Raw genomic sequence first — 19,644 nt, forward strand, 5'->3', positions numbered from 1 at the left:
AGAACTAAAAATTTCTAGCTGGGGCATCAGTTATTGCACTGAGAGTCAACAAGAACTAACAGAGAACAACTTTACTGTCATCAACTAACATGAACAGATCAATAAATACTGGAATAAATGTGTTTTTATTGTTCAGTTCAAGTCAAATCATGAAGAAGAAGAAGATCAGAAGAGCAGAAACAAACGTCACACTTCATTTCTCCTTTATGCATTGAGCTGCTGGATTTCTCTACAGTTGATTCAAGATTTGACAGAGATTCAGACAGGATTCAGACATTTCCATGTTCATCATCACATTCTAATATCAGCAGTGGATTTGACATTGACTTTTATTATTTGTGCTCAAACAACAGAGAAACAATGAAGAAGATCAATCTGTAGACAAGAATGAGCTGATCTGAACACAGCAGCATTCTGGAGGACACTTCATCAACATCAATGATGACACTGATGAAGACTGAGAAACACACACACAGTCTGTCTCTCTCTCTCTCTCTCTCTCTCTCTCACACACAGACACACACACACACACAGACAAACACACACGCGTGCACACACGCACACACTGCTGCTGACTGCTTCTGCAGAGGATTCTGGGTAAATCTCTCATCAGTCTTTAGCTCAGTTTCACTGATGATCCATAACTAACATAAAACCCAGGGCAGAGCGGCTCAGTGAATGTGGTCTGGACTGAGTGGATGAGGCTCATTGTGTCTCTATAGATGTCGTAGAAGATCAGAGTTCCTGCACTGTGATCCACAAACACTCCTATTCTCCTGCTGAGCGGCTTCACTGTGAGATCCGTGTGTGAGTTATTGTGTCTGAATGTGAAACTGGAGGAAGAACAGATCAAACTCCAGGACTGAGCATTACGTCCAAACGCACACTCAGCACCTCCTCTCTTCCTCCTGATGCTCTTATATGACACTGATATACACACACCATCATCTCCACTCCAGTCAATCTCCCAGTAACAGCGTCCACACACACTCTCTCTGCACAACACCTGAAGATAATAATCAAATCTGTGTGGATGATCAGGATACGGCTGATTCTCTCTCACACACTTCACCTCTCTGTTCTCCTCAGACAGAATGAGACGAGTGTGTGCTGTGTTTGGATCCAGAGTGAGGAAACAGACATCTGAACACAAGAACACACACATTTATAACCACAGCTGTGTGTGTGTGTGTGTGTGTGTGTGTGTGTGAGAGCAATTGTGTGTGTTGTGTATGTGTGTGTTTGTGAGAGTGATAGTGTGTGTGTGTGTGTGTGTGTGTGTAATTGTATGGGTCTGAGTGTTTGAGAGAGTGTGTGAGAGCATGTGTTTGTGTGTGAGTGCGCGCATGTGTGTGTGTGTATGTGTGAGTATGTGTGTGAGAGAGTGAGATTGTGTGTGTGCATGAGTGTGTGTGTATGTGAGTATTTGTGAGAGCAATTGCGTGTGTGTTGTGTATGTTTGTGAGAGCGATAGTGTGTGTGTGTGTGAGAGTGTGTTTGAGTGTGAGAGTGTGTAGAAGCATGTGTTTGTGTGTTGTGTATGTATGTGTGTGTGTGTGTGTTTGAGAGAGTGTGAGAGAGCATGTGTGTGTTTGTGAGAGCGATATTGTTTGTGTTTGAGTGTGTGTTTGAGAGAGAGAGAGAAGAAAGAGAGAGAGAGAGAGTGTGTGTGTGTGCGTGTCTGAAAGTGTCTCAGTGTGTAAGAGAGTGTGTGCGTTCAGGGTCTCTGAGACGTCTCTTGAGGACACACTCCTGCCACTGACTCAGATCACACACCAGATCAAGAACAGCTACACACACCACTGGGACACTCAAACACAACTGCAAAGCAAAATGCAGTGTTATCTGGCCCTGAAGAGATGATATACTCTGGCAGACTATCTTCACACAGACTATCTTGACAGATGAAGGTCTGAGGAACACCCAGAGCAGATACAGACTTAACGGACACCAGATGGCTATAGAGACGGGCCGGCACAGACAAACATGGCTGCCGGTGGAGGAGTGGCTGTGCCCACACTGCCCTCAGCAGCTGATGGAGACGGAGCTGCACTTCCTCACTGAGTGCATTAAATACTCTGAGATCCGGGAGAAGTTCTACCCAAAACTCACACACACACACAAAAACTTTGAGTCCCTGCTGAACAGTGAGAATCTGCCCATCTTACTGGGGAAGTGTGTGTGTACTGCTGTGTGTTAGCAGCTGAGTTTGTGCACTCCTGCCACCGTCTGAGGAACCCACAATGATCCGCTCCACTGTCTCCAACACACAACACTGGAACTCTTTACTTGTGGACTTACTGTTGATAACAGTCATCACCTTTATCCTCTTTTATTACCATTAATCTATTTTTATTTGTTATTTTATTTTCTTCTTATCTGTTTTCTCTGTTTTTATGTTCATATCTGTTTGCACTACTGCCCTTTTGTCTTGTTTATATGCAGCGACGCTGTACTGCTTTGACAATACCAATGTACAGTTATTTGTCATGCCAATAAAACACCTTAAATGTGAAAAAATGAGTGTGTGTGTGTGTGTGAGAGAGAGAGAGAGAGAGAGAGCGAGAGAGAGAATGTGTGTGTGTGCACGTGTGTGTGTGCGTGTGTGTGTTCGTGTAGTAGTCGTACATTTGTGTGGTCCTGCTGTAATCCTCTTCTCTCCTCCATGATCCAGACTGTAAACACACACAGATTCACATTCAGTCAGTACACACACATCAGCTTATAACACACACACACACAGGTTGTCCTTCAGTCAGTACACACACACAAACACGCACGCACGCACGCACACACACACACACACACACTCACACACACACACACACACACACACAGGTTGTCCTTCAGTCAGTACACACACACGCTTACACACACACACTCACACACACACACACACACACACACAGGTTGTCCTTCAGTCAGTACACACACACACATTTCTGACCTGATACTGTACAGTTCTTCAGGAGAAATGTAGAGAACAAGTTTCACTGCTCAACTACAATGCTGAAACTGTACAGTGTTAATATGAGATATAATATCACGCTTAATGTGAGAACTGCCCCAGTGCACTGACATATTTAACAGCTTTGATTAATATCTGGAGACTAGAAGAGCAGTGAAGTATCAAAGTATCTTCTTATTTATATTCACAATAAAAAAGGCAGTGCTGCTCCACATACTTGAGTTTGTCCAGTGTGTAGTTTGGATCCTCCAGTTGTTCAGAGAGCAGCTTGACTCCTGAATCTCCTGGATGATTGTAGCTCAGATCCAGCTCTCTCAGGTGTGAGGGGTTTGAAGTCAGAGCTGAAGACAGAAAACCACAGCCTTCCTCTGTCACCATACAGCCAGACAATCTACAAACACAGCAATAGTCCACATCACACAGTTGGACAATCACACATCTTTTTGTGTTGTGAAGATGCTGACTGCTGTTTCTGCTCATGTCAACAGCAGTGATGAACACACACATCCTGATTAGCTCTCCTTATTAATCACATCAGCAAACACACACACTCACACACTCAACAAGGACTCAACATCATCTGTAGAAGTGTACAGAGAAATAGTTCATAAGACATCACATGAAGCTGTAAAGTCTGCTGTGAGGAATAAGACACATTTGACCTCAGAAGGAAATCTTGAAGTATAAAGAGTAATTAAAAATAACCTGATTTCCATTATTTATATTTAGATCATCTTTAGATCATATTTAGATTATATTGTGGACAATATTGTAAATAAACTAAACACACACAAACTCAATCTCTTGGTGTCTTTGTCTCTTGTCTGACAGTCACTAGAGATGTAGTCAATCCATTTTTGAGTCCAAATGTTAACAAGGCCAAGAAACTTCTTCAGTTTAGATAATAAGACTGTGATGAGACTTTTATATGTTTTCAGGAAAACTGCAAACAGCACAAACATCAGAGCAGGTCAAAACCTCACTAGGGCCCAAAACCCTACAGACCCCACAGGGTTCACTTTGTCTTCATCACTGTTATTTATTTACTTAGACAGGATTGCCAGAACATCTGACAAATTCTTAAATATATTTTTGCAATAAACAAATGCAAATATAAACAAAAATAGGTCACACTTTACAATAAGGTTCATTAGTTAATGTTACTTAATGCATTTACTAACATGAACAAATAATGAACAACACATTTACTACTGCATTTGTTCATGTTAGTTAACGTTAGCTATTGAAAATACAGTTGTTTATTGTGAGTGCATGTTAACTCATGGTGCATTAACTAATGTTAACAAGCATGAGTTTGGATGCTAAAAATGCAATTGTAAATGTTCAATTATGATTAATAAATGCTGTACAAGTGTTGTTCATGATTAGTTCATATTAGTAAATGCATTAACTAATGAACCTTATTGTAAAGTGTTACCCAAAATATATAAACATATAAAATATGGGAACATAATTTATAGGCAATTCATCTAAATAACCTTTAAATACAGTCATATTTCTGTCTATTAGAAAAAGTATTTTACACATTTTTTATTTTATTTTACTCAGTAATGCTTTTAAATGTATTTTTATGCATACATTTGTATAGGTATGAATAAAATCACACCCATATAAATCTAGTGTAAAGTGTATAATCTAGTATAATCTAAAGTGTAATCTGCCAACACACTGAGGGGGGAAAGGGGCTTCTATATTTGTTAAACCAGTATGTAACTCTCTGTTTGGAGTTGCTGTTGAGTGGAAGAGTATTTACCTCAGTGTCTCCAGTTTACATTGTTGACTCTTCAGTCCATCAGAGAGCTTCTTCACTCCTGAATCCTGCAGGTCATTGTTACTCAGGTCCAGCTCTCTCAGCACACAGTTTGAGGATTGTAGAACTGAAGAAATACTCTCACAGCACTGAACAGTGAGATTACAGCACTGTAGCCTGTGTAGAGGACAAACACAATATTGATGTGGTCATCTGGGACCTCACTGATTAACAATGCTTGCTCATGAAAAGGACACCAGCTTCCACCCTTATGGTTGTATGTACTAACAGTAGAGTAGCACAATGTACCGATATTATAAAAGCATAGCGATACCCTAGCTCTCAAAACAATACGATTATGAATTTTTTTAGTACCTGTACTTTTATTTGACAGCTGTAGTTGTGAGTGCTCGTCAATAGGGGGCTGTGTGGGGGCCGTGCGCTGCTTCTACAGCAGGGGTCTCAAACTCACGGTCCTTCACGGGATGATAGTTTGTGGCCCTCGCCTTAATTTGAAAGTTTAATGTTAGTGCGGTGAGTTTGATATGTACGGCACTTTACAGTTTTGTTTGTGGAGCTGAACAAGCCCACTAATCACAGTGGGGTATATGGCTCTTGGGGGAGGGACATCAGCTGAGCTTGACGCAGGGAGAGAAACATTTTCCAATGAGTGAAAGTTACAGCAACGTTGCCATGGAGTGTTTTCCTCTGTGATTGCTGGCTGCCTTGTTTCTATTGGGCACATGAGGACATTCGTCCCAGCACATTTTCATTCACAACACTTCAAAAAAAGTTGTGTAAGTTGCCGGCCAGCGGGACATTATAAATATAGAAATTGATATAAATTAGAGCTTAATTTGAGCAGGATCTTGCAGGATCCTGTACCGGGAAATGACAGATATTTGTATTTGGGCTGCAACAACGAATCAATTAAATTAATAAAAATTGATTACTCAAAGGGTTGGCAGTGAATTTCAAAATTGAATTTCATTATCGATTTGTTGTGTCGCACAACACAAGGACGTTTGATTAATGAAAAACACGCGGCGTGAACTAGGTCTCTCTCACTTACTGATACAGATTTCGGCGCCTCATACAGGGATAAGGAGGGAGTTCAACAGCAGGTGTGTTGACTGGTGCTGAGCCAGAGAAAAACGTGTCATATCATCACAATTATGCAGCGTTTTAACCGCCTAATGATTTTTTTTTTGTTTTAGATAAACATTTACATGTAAATACACACAAGCACTAGTAAAACAAGACATTTAGAGTCTGTGAAACACACAAGAAAGTCTATGAAAGTCTAATAATCCACTCAAATATCATTTGCTGATGTGTTTTATTCATATCAGATACACATGGTAAAAGTAACTATAAAGTTGAATCTGTTCTTCTCTAAGTTCACCAGACACTCACTTGCATGTATTTGTGGAGTAACTGGTGAATTTATGTGCTGAATCCTGCGTGTTCTGCTTTTATGAATGAATCAAACGCGAGGCTGCAAGTAAACATGGCACTTACAGAGCTCTTTTGGAGGTTTTGATGACTGCTGATAGTCTGATGAGACACTCGTCTGATCTCTGAAATTTCTGAAGCTCAAACTCCTCCAGCTCCTCCTCTGAGGTCAACAACACAAAGACCAGAGCAGACCACTGGGCAGGTGAAAGGCGAGCAGATGACAGACTTCCTCTACTGAGGTGAGACTGAATCTGTTTCAGCAGAGTTTGATCATTAAGTTCATTCAGACAGTAGAACAGATTGATGGATCTCTCTGGAGACAGATTCCCTTCAAGTTTCTGCTTGATGTAGGCAATTATTTCTTCTTTGCTCTGGTCTCTGTCATCCTGCTGTGTCAACAGGCCTCGTAAGAGTTGTCGATTAGACTGGAGTGACAGACTGAGAAGAAAGCGAAGGTAAAGGTCCAGATGTCCATTCTCACTTTCCAGAGCCTTGTCTACTGCTGTCTTCAGCAAGTTAATCATGACTTTATTTCTGCTTTTTTCTGCTTGTTTCTTGTTGTTGTCTAGTATCAGATGTTGATAAAGGGCTGCAATGAACTCCTGAATGCTCAGGTGAAGAAAGCAGTACATGGTACCAAGAATGATTCCCGTCTCCTCCTTAAAGATCTGGGTACACATGCCTGAGTACACTGATGCCTTATAGACGTCAATGCCACAGTCTTTCAGATCGCTCTCATAGAAGATCACATTGTTTCTTTCCAGCTGCTGGAAGGCCAGTTTCCCCAGTGAAAGGATGAGGTTTGGATCCCAGGAGACATCTGCTGTGTTTTCTCCATCATACTTTCTTCTGCTCTGCTGGATCTGAAAGCGGAGAAAGTGTGTGTACATCTGTGTTAGAGTCTTGGGAGATTCCTGCAGTGTTTCAGCATGAGCCCTGTGTTTCAGTTTCAGTATGTTCTGGAGAACAGTGGCTGAAATCCAGCAGAGGACTGGGATGTGGCACATAATAAAGAGACTCTTTGACTGTTTAATGTGATCAATGATTTCTCTGGCCTGATTCTGATCTGTGAGTCTCTTTCTGAAGTACTCCTCCTTTTGGGTATCATTGAATCCTCGTATCTCTGTCAGCCGGTCGATACAGTCAGCAGGAATCTTACTGGCAGCTGCTGGTCTGCTGGTGATCCAGATGAGAGCAGAAGGAAGCAGATTTCCCTTGATGAGGTTCGTCAGGAGAACATCCAGAGAGACTACTGAAGATACATCACGACACGTCTCATTACCAGCAAAGTTCAGAGGAAGACGACATTCATCCAATCCATCAAGGATGAACAGGACTTTGAATCGTGTGCTTCTTGTAAGGTTCAGTCCTTTAGTCTCTGGGAAAAACTGAGTTATGAGGTCTTTTAAACTTTGTCTTTCTTTCTCCTTTAAGTTCATCTCTCTGAATGGAAGAGGAAATATGAAGCTGATGTCTTGATTTTCTTTCCCTTCAGCCCAATCCAGAACAAACTTTTGCACAGAGACTGATTTCCCGATGCCGGCAACTCCTTTTGTCAGGACAGTTCTGATCTGCTCGTCTTGTTCAGCTGCTTCAAACAAATGTTTGCATTCAACCTGTATCTCTAGTGACTGATGACGTCTGGACGCAGCTTCAATCTGTCTGATCTCATGTTCAGTGTTGACCTGTTCACTCGCACCCTGAGTGATATAGAGATCTGTGTAGATGTTATTCAGAAGTGTGGAGTCTCCTTGCTGAGCAATTCCTTCAAACACACTTTGATATTTCTTCTTCAGGCTACATTTAAGCTGATTAATGTAGAGCAGCTCACCTAAACACAGGAGCAAAGAAACAGAGAGTTTTAGTCTTGACTTTTCCAGCTATATTTGTAATTGTCAGTCTGACTGACGGCCATGAGTCTCTTACCCTGGAGAGTATCAGCAGCTTGATCTTGCTTCATCTCTCTCAGGAAGAAGAGTGTGAGATCAAGAGCTGCTTCTGTGATTCCGCTACTGTTCTCATTAAACTCCTTTACAAACTCCTGTCTGTTTTCATTTTGTAAGATTTTCCTGAAGTTTTTCAGTTCTTTCTTAACAAACTTGATAATTTTACTCTCAAGATTCTATATTTAAAAAAAAAAAAAAGAGAAGACCACTATATCAGAAAGACATCTAATGACACACAGTTGTAAATCCAAAAAAGTTATTTAATAATTGAAAATATATTATAACACAGGTCTTTAAGTGCTCAATTCTGATTGGCTGAAAAACATTTTACAGTGTTCTGTTATCTTCAGATAAACACATAGTTAAATTGTTCAGGCAGGCTTTTTGCACATTACATTTCTATATCACTATGCTGAATGATTTCAGTTATGTCACAGCGACAACAATTGAAACACAGTAAAACATAACAGAAGACTTTGGATGAGCTATGTAAGAAACTAGTCCTACACAGAGGAGCAGTTTGAGAACAAAAACTTGACAAATGTCTGAATTACAACATCTGAACTGTGGCTTAAGCTGTGGAAACCATAGTATCCAATCAAGCATATGTTTGGTGTTTCATTGAAGTCTACAAGACATCAAATTAAAAATTGTTTGACTAAAATAAGGTTAAATTTGGAAATAATGACTACACATGTTAAGTCTGTCTAATCGGTGTATTTGTTGACTTGAGCTATTCTTAGGTGTCTATTAAATTTTTCAGTGACAACCTAAATTTGGCCTTGTTTTATCTAAGCCATCTTTTTTTCAAGTGTCTTTTAAACATAAAATCATTTTGTGCCATGTGTGGAATAGCGGTCTCAGATGCTTTGAATTATTAGGAAATAATGCACACTAGAGGTATAATGACATCATCATGAGTATCTGTCACGCTGGTAGACAAGGAAGACAGAGATGGTTCTCTTTTCGCAGTATTTATTCAAAACAAAGTCGCTGATCACAGTGAGAACTTAAAGGTTCATATTAAAGGTGCAGTAGGTGATCTGCCAAAATGCTAACCGCTTAGCATATTATCTTTGGACGGCGGGGAGGGACTGTGATTCAAAGCCACACCCTCTGAAATCGTGAGCGCGCGCACCTCGTCACAGCGGCCGACAGACAACCCACTAGTTCATATCATTTGCCAGTTAGTTAGTGCCAGCGCCGTGCATGAATTACATGTATTACTTTGCCACACTTACATGCTATTTCAGAGCGAATATTCAGAGTAGCATGATAAACAGTATAGGAAGGCTATCATTGTTCAAAAATTACCCAATGTGAATATAAAAGCAACTTCAGCTCAATAGAGCAGTTAGGCGGAATAGCGCTATTTACTGGTGTTTTGTTGTTAAACTAAATATAAATCTACATTATAGATGCTGTCAAAAAACCTTATGAAACTGAAAATAATCACGTCAATCTTTCACCAGGAGATTTAAGTGGCTGAACAACACGTCTGTGCATATAAGTCATTCATAACAACACAATCTGACATAAAATAGTTTCAAAACAGAACATGACCTGTCTAACAGTGATACTTCAGTCATGGTGTCATCCTTCCTCCAGCGTGCTAAAGTAACTCCAGTATTGATTCAGGTTTTTAAAAGTTTCAATTCAGCTTTTGATTTCTCCTGGTCCGTCTCGTGACCGCGCAGCCGCTTTAAGGGCGAGTTACACCTGCGCCTGGCTTTACAGTAATCTGCCCGAGCTCGGCTGTCCTTCGGCGCCTCCGGCTCCGACTCGGCATCTGCGAGCGGCCCGCAGCTCGCTCGGAGTGCATGCGTTTGTGATGCAGACGGGCACGCGCTAATGGCGGATCTTCGTGAACAGGTGCGCAGAAGTCGGAATCTCCATTTGCTGACAGACAGTCTGACCTGCCTATCGGATAAACATTTTTTAGTTTTATGCTTTACCTAGAATATAAAGATACATATAAACACATTTAGATCATTTACTGTAATCATTACTATTGGACTGTGAAGAGACTTTCAACCAGCAAAACAACAAATGTTTTCTGAAGTCACCTACTGCACCTTTAAGGCTGTAGCAATCTTCTGTAAAAATGAAAGTGTCAATAGCAGAAATAAATGATCTCACTGATAGTTCGCTTGTAGGAGACTCAGCAGGTGAGTATACAGGTACACAGTTCATCTAGTACAGGGGTGTGTCAAACTCAATTCCTGAAGGGCCGAAGCCATGCACAGTTTAGTTCCAACCCTGCTCCAACACACTTACCTGTAGGTTTCAAACAAGCCTGAAGGACTGAATTAGTTTGATCAGGTGTGTTTAATTAGGGTTGGAACTAAACTGTGCAGAGCTGCGGCCCTTTTGGAACTGAGTTTAACACCTGTGATCTAGTAGATAGCTGATCTTCTGGTTAACTCTACACAACTGTAAGCATCCCTCTAGATCGATGAGAATGATCAGAAAGCATGTAATGATCATCCATTGATGAGTATACAAGCACACAGTTCATCATAGTAATAGCAGATCCTCTAATGAACATCAGATAAGAATAATAACTTCCCTTGATCAGTATAAAGGACTCGAAGACTCATAAGGAACATCCATGGAAAAAAGGGAAAAGCCGAAGGAGTGAAGATGAGGGCAACTATCTGACTTTAATACGAGCTGACGACTGAGAGAAGGTCAGTTTATACAGTGTCCTTTGGTGATGGGAAATGGGTGCAGGTCATTAGAAGGCTGGTGAGAATTCACGGGATTGGATGGAGGTGGTTTGTAAAGAAGATAGATGATTGGGTGAGCAGGAATGTGCCGGGGATGTCACAGTATCATAGGTGTGTATTATTTTCTAATAACTCAATGAACTAAAGTCAATTATTCTTTACTAAACAAATACATTGTAATTCTTCAAAAAAAGAAATACATGAAAAATAACATTTACAAATGACATGTTTTACAGAAGCAAGATCTTTTTAATAAACATATTGTCTGTTCTAATATGAAATTGAATAAATTTTTCCCACCTCGAAGATCTTCTGGAGATGGCCCCTGAAACTCTTTTGGCTTCTGTGAGTCTTGTTTCTTGAATCTGGTAACTCATATTGAAAACTGTTAACAAATAAAACCACTGAGACAAACAAATACAGGCATATCTCAAAGACATTAAAATACTAAATGTTCTGTAGACCTCATGATAAGGAGACAGTCAAGACAGTGAACTTGTGCAATTGGTCCATTGATGTGTCACAAATTAAATTGAGTTGATAAATTACAGACATAACCAGGACGTTCCCCATCAGGTCGGGAACATTGACTTGTGTCTAGAAGAGATGCTTTTGGGAGAGTGTGTGGAAAACACCACAGCAGCTGAGACTGTTGTGCATTTGGTGTAAGGTGTGAAGTTTGCCAAGCACAGCATGAGCACACAATATCACCAAAAGTGCAACCTTCTAAATGTATCCCTAGACCTAGAATTACCAGAGTATGGGAATAGTTTAAAATTTAGGGTGTCAAATGTTAACTTTTTACCTAGGAAAATATGAGGAAGGGTGGTACGAAGGTGACTTGCTACCCAAAGGGGAGACCTGGTGACAATAAGTATAAGTATATGCGCTTCATATGATATGTTGGTTAGCGGGTAGAGAAGACACAAATCTCCCTGAAAAGGGGAAATGCTCGGTGACTTAGGGACGGATATGGGATTGTTGCCCCAGAGGTTGCCCTATCTCTAAGAAAAGAAGTGATTCCTCGGGAATTAGTCAAGGAGGGGTCATCGCGAGGAGTGCGAGTTCAGAAACAACAAGGTCAGGTTGAACCTTGGAGGCGCAACAAGCAAGACCTTCTGCTCTTTCTCCCTGACCTTTCACAGGGTCTGTGTGAGCAGGATCACTGAGGGAAAAATGCATACTGCTTAAGCCTCGGAGTCAGCTGAGAGCATCTGTACAGAGCAGGGAAAAAAGCGACTGCTGATGAGCAGACTTGCGAGAAGTAAGCAGGATGACCTGGGCTTCCCTGAAGTGCACTCGTATTACCTGGACCATGCTGGGGTGGAGTTTCTATTCTCCCAGGAGTGTGAGCTGCTGGGAGAACACGTCAACTTGCATGGTTGAGCTTGCGTCTTGTGCGTCATGACTCCAGGCTAATTTCTAATATTATCTTATATCTGGGACAACTATAGTATCTTAATAAGCACATTTTTGTGTTTAATAGAAGACTAATAGACATCCCATCAAAGATGGCTTGGCTAAAATAAGGCTAAATTTGGAATTAACAACTACACATGTCAAGTCTGTCTAATCTGTGTATTTGTCTAGTGTTGGGTTATTCTTAGATGTCTATTAGATTTTTTAGTGACAGACTAAATGTTTCCTTGTTTAAGTCCAGACATCACTTGTTTGTTGTGGACACTTGTTTAAGGGCACCCAGGCCCGTAGAAGGCCAGATCCATCCAGGGACTGAAGGTGCGGCATCACAGCGAGGTGATGGTCACCCTGTGCATCCCTGCACACCATGCCCATCTGGGATCTTGACTGTGAAGCCAGTGGTGAAGTGGTCAAATTGGAACAATCTGAGCAGCGAGATAGTGGCTGCAACCTAATATGGCTGAGGAACCTCTGGAAAAACTTCAGTAAGACCATTGTAATCCTGTCAAACTGTATCAGACAGGGCAGCACCGTCTTCATTCTGCACACGCAAGACGGGTGGCTGCGGCTTTAACTGTCGTGAAAAACACGCCAGTAAACTCTGGAAACAGGTGACCTCAGGAAGATGACCTGTTTCATTGTGCTCAGCTTTTCTTTTACCACTGAGGACTGCTTGGTAGACAGTGTCACCAAATAGGCCTGTGATATATAGGCATGTGAAGAAAACAAGCTCAGGCAGTGTGACACATGTCTCCCAGGGTAAGCCAAGGGTGGTGATCTTGAACCACTGTGTGGCCATCATCTTCTCCATGGCTCAGACGGCCGATTTTGAGGTCATGAGAGTATAGTCGGCCACCTGTGGTGCTGTGGTACCATGGTGCAGGGCCGAAGAGGCAATGCCCACAGCAGTGTGAGCTCTGGCTGTGAGAGACTCAGAAAACCCACCCAAGGATCTCAGCTTACCCCTCCAGGTGGCGGTGCCTACCATCTAGGCAAAAGCTTTGTACCGCCATCGAGTGAGGTTACGGTAGAAGCGTGTGAGGTAAAAACATTCTCCATACCTGTTTGAGCTCCCTGTATGCTCCCTGGAAGATGGGAACAGGGGTCTGAAATGATTTATCTCACATCAGCTCCCCCTCTAGTCGGTCCGACAGTGGGACTAGGGGGACAAGCCATCTTCAGCCCTACCGCCAAAGCAGCCTGGGAAAGCACAGCCATCATGCCTGATTCTAGATCCATAACCGTGCATTGCACCCCAGATGGTGGGTGACCGAGCTTGGTCTGTCATCTGAACATGACAACTCACCCTCTGATGCTGTGATGGGCATCTGATCTCCCGTGTCAATGAGTGAAAGCACGGACATCCCAGGGGACAAACCAGCACAATTGTGATAGGGCACGTTGTGGAGGAGCCAGGGCTCCAAGTGCCCAGAGGCAATGTATAGGCCACCACTGTAATCCTCAGATCTACCTGATTGCACACCACTTTCGTGACTATTGAAGTATTCTTTTGTTTTATTCCTAAAATGTTTTCTAAAAGATCTGAAATCAATTCTGTATTCAGATTAGACAGCAACATGCGGGTCTGCGTGAGCTCAAACATAAAAACAGCTAATAGGCACACAGATGCATCCTGCAGAATTAGCTTTATTTGGACAGATGAATAACATCTGTGATTATTCATTCATATTGAAGCCAGCCACAAAACGAAACAAAAGCACCAGATAATAAGAGTCTGTAATTATCTGGTGCTTCTGTTTTGTTCTTTTTTGTGGCTGATTTCAATATGCTGTTAAACTTTCTTCCACACCCAAAAGTGAAACCTAGAGTTGTTATAGATTCAATTTATTAAACATAAGCACAGAAAAGTAGGTTTCCTGTTTGAAATTCAAAGTTTCAAAGACATACATGTACAGCAGAAAATCTAGGAAAACTAAATTAAGAATCATTATGGATTTAAAATCAAATCAGGTCATGAGGTTCCTAAAGGTTCCAACCACTAATGACCAAAATGTAAAACACAAAATACCTTTCAGCAGATGATGGTGTTTTCTCTCTGAGGTTTGATGGAGGATGTTTTGACTTCCCTAAATGAAAAAACCTAGAATGACAAAATTAATTTTATTTGGTGTCACTGTCAGCACCAGACACACTAGAGGCACTCTACACCTCATTAGCCACTTTTTAAACTCAGTTCCTGGAGGGTCACAACTCTGCACAACTTAAATCCAACCCAAATTACACACCTAATCAAACTAATTGAGTCCTTCAGGCTTGTTTGAGACCTACAGGTAAGTGTGTTGAAGTAGAGTTGTACCGCATGTCTTTAGACTGTGGTGGAAACCTGAGCATCCTGAAGAAAACCACACAAATGCAGGGAGAACATGCAAACTCCACACAGAAATGCCACCTGACCCAACCAAGGCTCGAACCAGCGACCTTCCTGCTGTGAGGCGACAGCACTACTTACTGCGCCATGGGGACAACAAGAGACTATTACCTATTATTTCTTTTTATTTTATAAATGTCTAATTAAACATCTACAAACTCATTAAACTGACCTGAGATCAGGTAAAACTATAAAACCTGTTCAGTGATTCACCTCTGGAGGGCAAACTGAATGGATTTGTGTGATTCGTGTGGAAATTACGCAGATCAAGTTTTCGCCCCCTTGTGGAGAAATATTGAATTTCCAAAATGTTTCGAAGCATTAAAGTCATAAAAAGCCTCGTTTACTGAAACCACATGACTCTACCCATTTGATATGTGCTCTGATTCACGGATTTAAAACTAAAAACTGCAAAGGTATTGAAGCTTCATGAAGCAGTGCTCCAAAATGAGCCATTAGCTCTGTTTACTGGAGTACTCTTGGTGATTAGCGGTGTGTTACTCGTTCATGTACACTCAGAGCGTGTTTCGCTGGTTTGTGTTTTAATCTTGTGTTTATTGTTAGCTGTCTGGATATTGGATTACTCTTTGTGGATTACCCTTGATTATGATTGATTGCTCCTGTTTTGTCCCCTTGCCTGTCTAAAAGATACTCTGATTAAGAAACTAAAACCATCACTAGGTGTCTGTAAATGTCTAAATTCACCAAAAGTCATTGAGTCATTTGATTAATCCAAACAACTGATGCATTTACTAATGACGCTATTTTCTGGATTGTTGGTTCACAATAACATGTTCAATACAGTCCAAGTGTGATCAATAATGTAAAACACTAAATACCTTTTGACTGATGATGGTGTTTTCCCTCTGAAGTTTGGAGTACGACCACCTTTTGAGTTGTCACTCTTCAGAGACACAGAGCTGGACACACATGATCCTGATCTCACACTGAACACACAAACACACCAGAGGAATAAACTGCAGGACAAACTTCAGTCTCCTTTACAAGAGTTTATCAGACAAATATGAGTTTGTTCAGTTTAATTCAGCACAAACTAATAGTTGACTGAAGGTCTGTCTGTTGTCATGTTGAAATAATGGTGTAAAAACAGAGTCAATACCTTTGTTTCTCTGAGAGAGAGTCCTTTACTTGCTCCTCTGCCATACTGCAGCTAAAACACCAATGCAGACATTAGCAGAGCTTTGAGGAAACAATCATACATACATATATATATATATATATATATATATATATATATATATATATATATATATATATATATATATATATATATATATATATAGTCCTTAACATGAATGCAGTTGGTTTAACCCTGATCTGACATCTCAGCTGTTTCACATTTGATTTAAGGTAAATGCATGTTATATAGAGTTTATCAAGAGAAGTTCAGGTTCAGCCAATTGTTGATTTAGTGAGTATTAAAATGTCTCTCTACTAAAATGGCTATTTGGTTAATGAGTTACTCTGACAGTAAAGGGTTAAATGCAGTGTTGTTTAAGGATCGTCAGCTTGTTGTTTTTCAGCAGCTTTTCTTCCTGTTCAACTGGAAGGTCTGCTTTAACTTTACTTTTGATTTGGTGACTCTGAATGTTTAGAGTTATATTTAATGCTGAATTATTGGACACTATTGAGTCAGTCTGATATAGAAGAGCACAAACACTTTAAAGGGATTAAAAATAAAGCTTTTAGAGACACAGTGTTTAAATGAGCGTGTTTGACTCAGTGTTTAATCTGTGTTTAAGGATTTGATCTTCAGGATCAGACATTTAAATCACACTCACACATATAAACCCTTCATCATCTCCACAAATCAGCGTAATGTAGAAGTGTTAAACTCACATGCAGAAGTACAGACACTCTTGTGCAGCAGGAACACAATCTGAGCTCTTTCACTCTTTCACTTTACTAAAACACACCTGTGTGATCTACAGGTGTATCCTGAAATATTATTGGCTCCACAGAGTGACACTGACATTAATATTCATGAGACTCTCCTGACTGTGGGCGTGTCCTGAAGACGAGTGTGTTGATGGAAGATTTAGAGAAGGTATTAAAGATGAAATCTGAGAGGTCTCTGAAGAATATTTACAGCAATGTTCAACCTTTAAAATAAGATTAGAGATTTATATATAAATGAATAATGTTTAAACAGAGGACAAATCAAGAAAACCATTAAACAGCATTACATTCAGTTCAAATGTTGTAGTTTGTCTTTTATTTATTGTTTGCAACACATAATTTGAATGTACATGTGTTATCTCTCTATTTCTGTTTCCAAACTTATTTTAATCAATATATCTGTTTATCGATACTCTCTATTACAGTACAAATGTTTAATACTATTTTTTATGGTCATTTTTCAAAATTCAGGATAAAAAGTCAATAAAAATATGAATAATTTTCCTCAGAAGCTGGAAGACGGGGTTGTGACAAATGATTTATTATTATCAGTAAAAAATCTTACTTAGCGGCTTTTATTCATTTATTTGTTCTTTTTATTATTTGTTTAATGAGAAATAACATAAGTAAATGCAAAGTTATACAAAAATCATTATAAAAGGGAATGTTAAATTAAATACAGATAACTTAATCATCTGAACAGATCTTTACAGTAACTCTGTGTTGAAATCAGAGAATGATTAAAACCTTTAGATGGGTGGAAAAGAGTTGACAGATTCAGGATCAGTTAGCACATTGTGTTTAGTGAATGTGGTGTTTTCCAAGTAGTGTAAGAGTTTTAGTTCACAATCCATAAACAAGATTATCTTAATCAGTTATAATGATCAATTTACAGAACACTGAAATATAATAATGAGATCACGAGAAACCAGAATAGTTTAGTGTCATCACAACTGAAACAGTCATTTAATAATAGTGTCTGACTCATTTTACAAATCTAACATATAAATCATTACATGGCTAATATATATATCTGTAATATTTTAACATGGCTTTCCTTTACTTTATTAAGAGGTGGTTTCCTGGACCAAGATTAAGCGTAGTCCTAGACTGAAATGGGCATTTAGATCAGACTAACAGAAATGTGCTTTCTCTGTCACGGTTTTAAAAAGTCTAAGACTTAGTCTAGTCCAGAACTGAACAGGCTGATTTCCTGGAGGAACACTAGAGCAACTTCAGGACTAAACTGAGGCTTAAATTAAATCTATCAGGAGGCAGGTTTAACTTCACATTCATTTCATTTGGAGGACACATGGATTACCTGGACTATGTCAATGATGATCAGCGCTTTCCACCAGTCAGGCAAGTTCTTGCAGACAGAAGTGACCCAGTGCAAGGTTTTGATGAATTAAGTGTTCGAGATGCATAAAGTAAACTATTTGTGATTTAAAAGCACATCACGTAAACCACCCTGATGCTGGAACCCAGGCTAACTACAAGGTACTGTTCAATGATTATGGAAATGCCCCAGGAGTCATCGGTTGCATAGAGGGAACCCATATTCCCATTAAGCGTCCCTCTACTCCAGATGCAGAGGAAAACAGGAACCAAAGAACTGGGTTTCCATCAATGTCCAAGGTGTATGAACTTCCCAGTTAGAGTTCTCAAACATTGCTACATGATGGAAAGGTGCAACTCATGATCCTCCTCAGCTCATCTCTGTATACTCAGTTTGACAGAAGAGATCATAATGGAGTTTTGCTTGGTGACAGTGGGCATGCTCAGAAGGATTTCAGCTACAGCCAGGCTCATATGCGCACAAGGGCTTTAGTCGAGCGCATGTTCGGTGTTTGGAAGAGTCGTGTTCAGTGCCTTAGGAAAACACTCAGATTGAAAGCAAGTAGATGCTGCACTGCTGCAGAGACTGTGGCATCTTCTGCTGATGCTCCAGTCTCTGAGGTGGCAGTAGAGTCTGAATCAAATACATTGACTCTGGCTGAAATTGTTGCAGGGTCTTCTGTTGTACCTGCTTCAGTTAACTCTGAGATAGATGGCATGAATGGTCACAGTGTTACACCAGCATTGACAGAAAATATAGCAGTCACTGGAAAAAGCAACGAGGCTGGAAATGAAGCGGAAATGCAAACTGAGGCATTTTTCAAAGCTGCAATAAAAAGGAGAAAAGGCAGAGGTAAGACGACAATAACACAGGCCAAAGAAGACAAGAGCGAGACTGAAAGTGCAGTTTCAGACATTGACAGCGATTCTTCAGACTCCAATGATTCAGGCTGCTCTTTTCTTCATCACTAAATGAGGATGAAGAGCAGCCATGGTGTACAACACTGAACAACTAACTCAGCTTTCAAGAGAAACAAAGAGACTGAAGCTGAAGACTATTGTCCAGATCCATCTGCTCTTATAAGAGATGTAAAGAGGTGCATGAAGGAAGAAGCTTTCTGTGATCAGGACGTGCACCGTCTTAGAAAATCCATGAGAAAAATGAGAAAACAAATGCGTGAAGATGAAGAACAGGACATGGTGTGATAGCTTCTTCTGTTTTTGACTGTTTCTATCATTTATGAGAGACATTAAGATTGGAGCTCTACACTTGAATGCTGCTAGAAACAGTCAGAAGAGAATGTGTCTGTCTGAGTTTATAAAGATGAAACGTATTGATGTGACCTTCATTCAAGAGTCTCAGAGTGCTTTATTTAATGAAATAGACTGGAGAACAGAATGAGATGCTCAAGTGTTCATGAGTCACATGTCCTCTAATAGTGGAGGAGGAGCTCTATTGCTTTCACAGCAGTTCTCACCAATTCTATGTGGAGAGAAAGAAATAGTCAAAGGACGTTTATTACAAACTAAAGCAAAACTTGAGAATATTTTAATGACTTTATAAATATTTACGCTCCAACAAAAGCAGATGAAAGAATAGATTTCTCCAATGCTTTTAGTGCTGTCCTTAAAGATATCAAATCAGAAGAGTTTTCATTTTAACAGCACAGAGAATGAGAAGAGAGATCCAAATCACTCAGAAACAC

General features: G+C 40.3%; 2 protein-coding genes across 2 annotated transcripts in view; both read right to left on the reverse strand.

The window, feature by feature from the left end:
- The window catches only part of LOC147845203 (uncharacterized), a 449,333-nt gene that overhangs the window by 157,450 nt on the left and 272,239 nt on the right, over nt 1-19,644 (reverse strand). The window lies entirely within an intron of this gene.
- On the reverse strand, nt 108-16,582 carry si:dkey-29j8.1. Its single transcript, NM_001444687.1, has 11 exons — nt 16,541-16,582; nt 15,801-15,851; nt 15,520-15,627; nt 14,321-14,392; nt 11,173-11,257; nt 8,124-8,319; nt 6,261-8,028; nt 4,743-4,916; nt 3,186-3,359; nt 2,629-2,675; nt 108-1,143 (listed from the first exon to the last, which is right to left on the reverse strand). The coding sequence occupies exons 2-11, from the start codon at nt 15,842-15,844 to the stop codon at nt 617-619; spliced, it is 3,195 nt and encodes a 1,064-aa protein (NP_001431616.1). The 5' UTR covers nt 15,845-15,851; nt 16,541-16,582; the 3' UTR covers nt 108-616.

The sequence above is a fragment of the Danio rerio genome, chromosome 4 (genome assembly GCF_052040795.2).
Source record: "Danio rerio strain M-AB ecotype USA chromosome 4, GRCz13ab, whole genome shotgun sequence".
NCBI lineage: Eukaryota > Metazoa > Chordata > Actinopteri > Cypriniformes > Danionidae > Danio > Danio rerio.

What these genes read in the sequence shown, in the direction of transcription:
- si:dkey-29j8.1 (NM_001444687.1), bottom strand. Translation starts at nt 15,844, where the DNA reads ATGGCAGAGGAGCAAGTAAAGGACTCTCTCTCAGAGAAACAAAG. An exon ending in ATCTCCAGAAGATCTTCGAG is followed by an intron (nt 8,320 to 11,172) that starts GTGGGAAAAATT and finishes TTTTAAATATAG; the next exon opens with AATCTTGAGAGTAAAATTAT. An exon ending in AAAACCTCCAAAAGAGCTCT is followed by an intron (nt 4,917 to 6,260) that starts GTAAGTGCCATG and finishes TCCTCTACACAG; the next exon opens with GCTACAGTGCTGTAATCTCA.